This window comes from Oncorhynchus gorbuscha, unplaced genomic scaffold (genome assembly GCF_021184085.1).
Source record: "Oncorhynchus gorbuscha isolate QuinsamMale2020 ecotype Even-year unplaced genomic scaffold, OgorEven_v1.0 Un_scaffold_607, whole genome shotgun sequence".
Taxonomy (NCBI): domain Eukaryota; kingdom Metazoa; phylum Chordata; class Actinopteri; order Salmoniformes; family Salmonidae; genus Oncorhynchus; species Oncorhynchus gorbuscha.
Genome location: NW_025745734.1, coordinates 257,989 through 261,297, shown reverse-complemented (window position 1 = coordinate 261,297; position 3,309 = coordinate 257,989). Strand labels below are relative to the sequence as shown.

General features: G+C 41.2%; 1 protein-coding gene across 2 annotated transcripts in view; it reads left to right on the top strand.

The window, feature by feature from the left end:
* The window catches only part of creb5b (cAMP responsive element binding protein 5b), a 111,246-nt gene that overhangs the window by 15,240 nt on the left and 92,697 nt on the right, over positions 1–3,309 (top strand). Inside the window, exon 4 of one of the 2 annotated variants that reach the window (XM_046334841.1) lies at positions 2,242–2,378. In XM_046334841.1, the coding sequence (XP_046190797.1) occupies positions 2,242–2,378 (137 nt within the window). The remainder of the gene's footprint in view (positions 1–2,241; positions 2,379–3,309) is intronic. The other variant, XM_046334842.1, reaches the window with a different exon arrangement.

The following is a 3,309-nucleotide window of genomic DNA, read 5'->3' as shown; positions in this document are numbered from 1 at the left end:
TTTTGAGGTATGACTTTAGTTCCGTGTTGCAAACAGGATCCATATTTTGAGATATTTTTATTCTGTACATGTTTCCTCTTTTCACACTGTCAATTAAGTTAGTATTGTGGAATAACTACAATGTTGTTGATCCATCTTCAGTTTTCTCCTTTTATCATAGCCGTCAAACACTGTAACTGTTTTACAGTCACTATTGTCCTCATGGTGAAATATTTGTAGTTACTGGGTGTATGGATACACAATTCCAAAGTGTAATTAATAACTTACATCATGCTGAAAGGGATATTCAATGTCTGCTTTTTTTTACCCATCTACTAATAGGTGCCCTTCTTTGTGTTATGTGAAAACCTCCCTGGTCTTTGTGGGTGAATCTGTGTTTGAAATGCACTGTTCAACTGAGGGACCTTACAGATAATTGTATGTGTGGGGACAGAGATGAGGTAGTCATTCAAAATCATGTTAAAAATCATGTCAAACACAATGCACACACACACTATGCACACACACACTATGCACACACACACTATGCACACACACACTATGCACACACACACTATGCACACACTATGCACACACTATCCACACACACACTATGCACACACACACTATGCACACACACACTATGCACACACTATGCACACACAGTCCATTTACTCCTGAGCTTATTTCAGCTTGCCATAACAAAGGGGGTGAATACTTATTGACTCAAGACATTTCAGTTTTTCAGTTTGAATTAATTTGTAAACACATTTTGAAAAACATGATTCCACTTTGTGTAGGTCAGAGACAAAAACATCAATTTTAATACATTTTAAATTCAGGCTGTAACACAAGTTAATGTGGAAAAAGTGAAGGGGTGTGAACACTTTCTGAAGGTACTGTCTGTGTGTGTGTGTGTGTGTGTGTGTGTGTGTGTGTGTGTGTGTGTGTGTGTGTGTGTGTGTGTGTGTGTGTGTGTGTGTGTGTGTGTGTGTGTGTGTGTGTGTGCACGTCTGTGCCACAGGAGGCTGGTGAGGGGAGGATGGCTCATAATAATGTCTGGAATGGAGTTGGTGGAATGGTATCAAACACATAGAAACCATGCGTTTGATGTGCTCAATACCATCCCATTAATTCCATTCCAGACATTACTAAGAGCCCGTTTACCCCAATGAAGGTGCTACGGGCCGCCTGTGGTGTGTGTGTGTGTTAGGCTGATGCTGACTGAGATGGTCTTCTTTATTATTTACACTGAGCGACCAGGAGAGTCAGGTTTCTGACCCGGCCGAGTCAGTGTCCTTATCCCCCCTCTCTCTCTTACGGCTCTGTCCATTTGTCTTTCTGAATCCTCGGAGCCTTCGGGCTGGGATGTGAGGGTTGACGATCATAAGTCACCTGGCTGTCTGACTCTCCTGTTTAGGGTTAAAACAACTTCAACATGTCACCCAGAGAGATTTGAACGACCCCCAGCCCCTTCCCTGTTTTGATATGTGACACCCAAGCTTACCTCATTTCACCAACGTTTGGTCTGTTCTCCTGACATATGCTGTGACTTGTCACGTCATCATACTTCTCTGGAAATGGACACTGCTTGCGCTCCAGTTTTTGAAAAGGTTTTAATTGAAGAGTTAAGCTCTCGTCCTCCCTATGGGGAAAGACAGACTGGTTTGGTCAAACTGTATTTTGGTGGTCAATCCTCAGTCTAGCCAGAATGGATAAACAGGCCGTGGTGGAGTATATGCTTTTAGCCTTTGAAAAGGACATGATCCTAAAATCACCTTGGACTGTCTGAAACACGATCCGGTCTCTCTGGTCTCTCTGCCCCCTGATGCTGAGCAGAGTAACACTGCCTGACTGAAGGGAACAAACGAGCCCCCCCCCCCCTCTCTGTAGGTGAGGTCTGGACATTGTTAACTGAAATGTTGCTAGTGAGAGTAGTATCTCTGTCTAATGTAAAAGGAGAGTGGCTGTTCTAACCATTTGGAATGTCCATTAGCTTGGTCAATGTATTCTCTGCCTCTGCCCACTTCATATTCATCAGCTGTTCTTCTTTGTCAGCAAACTACCATAACTTAACAGTTCAGGCAGCAAACATACCGTGCAGATTTATCTACAAATGTACTGTTTTATACGATATTTAAACCTTTTTTGATCTGTTTCTAGAATGAATGTTTTCCAGACCAAGTCGCTACCTGCTAGGATGCTAATATCCATGCTAGTGTGAGTTTTATATGTAATTCAGTGGTGTCTCCTGTGTTCCAGACCAGACGCCGACCCCGACGCGCTTCCTGAAGAACTGTGAGGAGGTGGGTCTGTTCAGCGAGCTGGACTGTTCTATAGAACAGGAGTTCAGGAAGGCCCAGGAGGAAGAGGACAACAAACAGGTAGACAAGATGACAGTAAGACAACTAACCTGATTATCATGTAGACAAGATGACAGTAAGACAACTAACCTGATTATCATGTAGACAAGATGACAGTAAGACAACTAACCTGGTTATCATGTAGACAAGATGACAGTAAGACAACTAACCTGATTATCATGTAGACAAGATGACAGTAAGACAACTAACCTGATTATCATGTAGACAAGATGACAGTAAGACAACTAACCTGGTTATCATGTAGACAAGATGACAGTAAGACAACTAACCTGTTTATCATGTAGACAAGATGACAGTAAGACAACTAACCTGATTATCATGTAGACAAGATGACAGTAAGACAACTAACCTGATTATCGTGTAGACAAGATGACAGTAAGACAACTAACCTGATTATCATGTAGACAAGATGACAGTAAGACAACTAACCTGATTATCATGTAGACAAGATGACAGTAAGACAACTAACCTGATTATCATGTAGACAAGATGACAGTAAGACAACTAACCTGATTATCATGTAGACAAGATGACAGTAAGACAACTAACCTGATTATCATGTAGACAAGATGACAGTAAGACAACTAACCTGGTTATCATGTAGACAAGATGACAGTAAGACAACTAACCTGATTATCATGTAGACAAGATGACAGTAAGACAACTAACCTGGTTATCATGTAGACAAGATGACAGTAAGACAACTAACCTGGTTATCATGTAGACAAGATGACAGTAAGACAACTAACCTGATTATCATGTAGACAAGATGACAGTAAGACAACTAACCTGATTATCATGTAGACAAGATGACAGTAAGACAACTAACCTGGTTATCATGTAGACAAGATGACAGTAAGACAACTAACCTGATTATCATGTAGACAAGATGACAGTAAGACAACTAACCTGGTTATCATGTAGACAAGATGACAGTAAGACAACT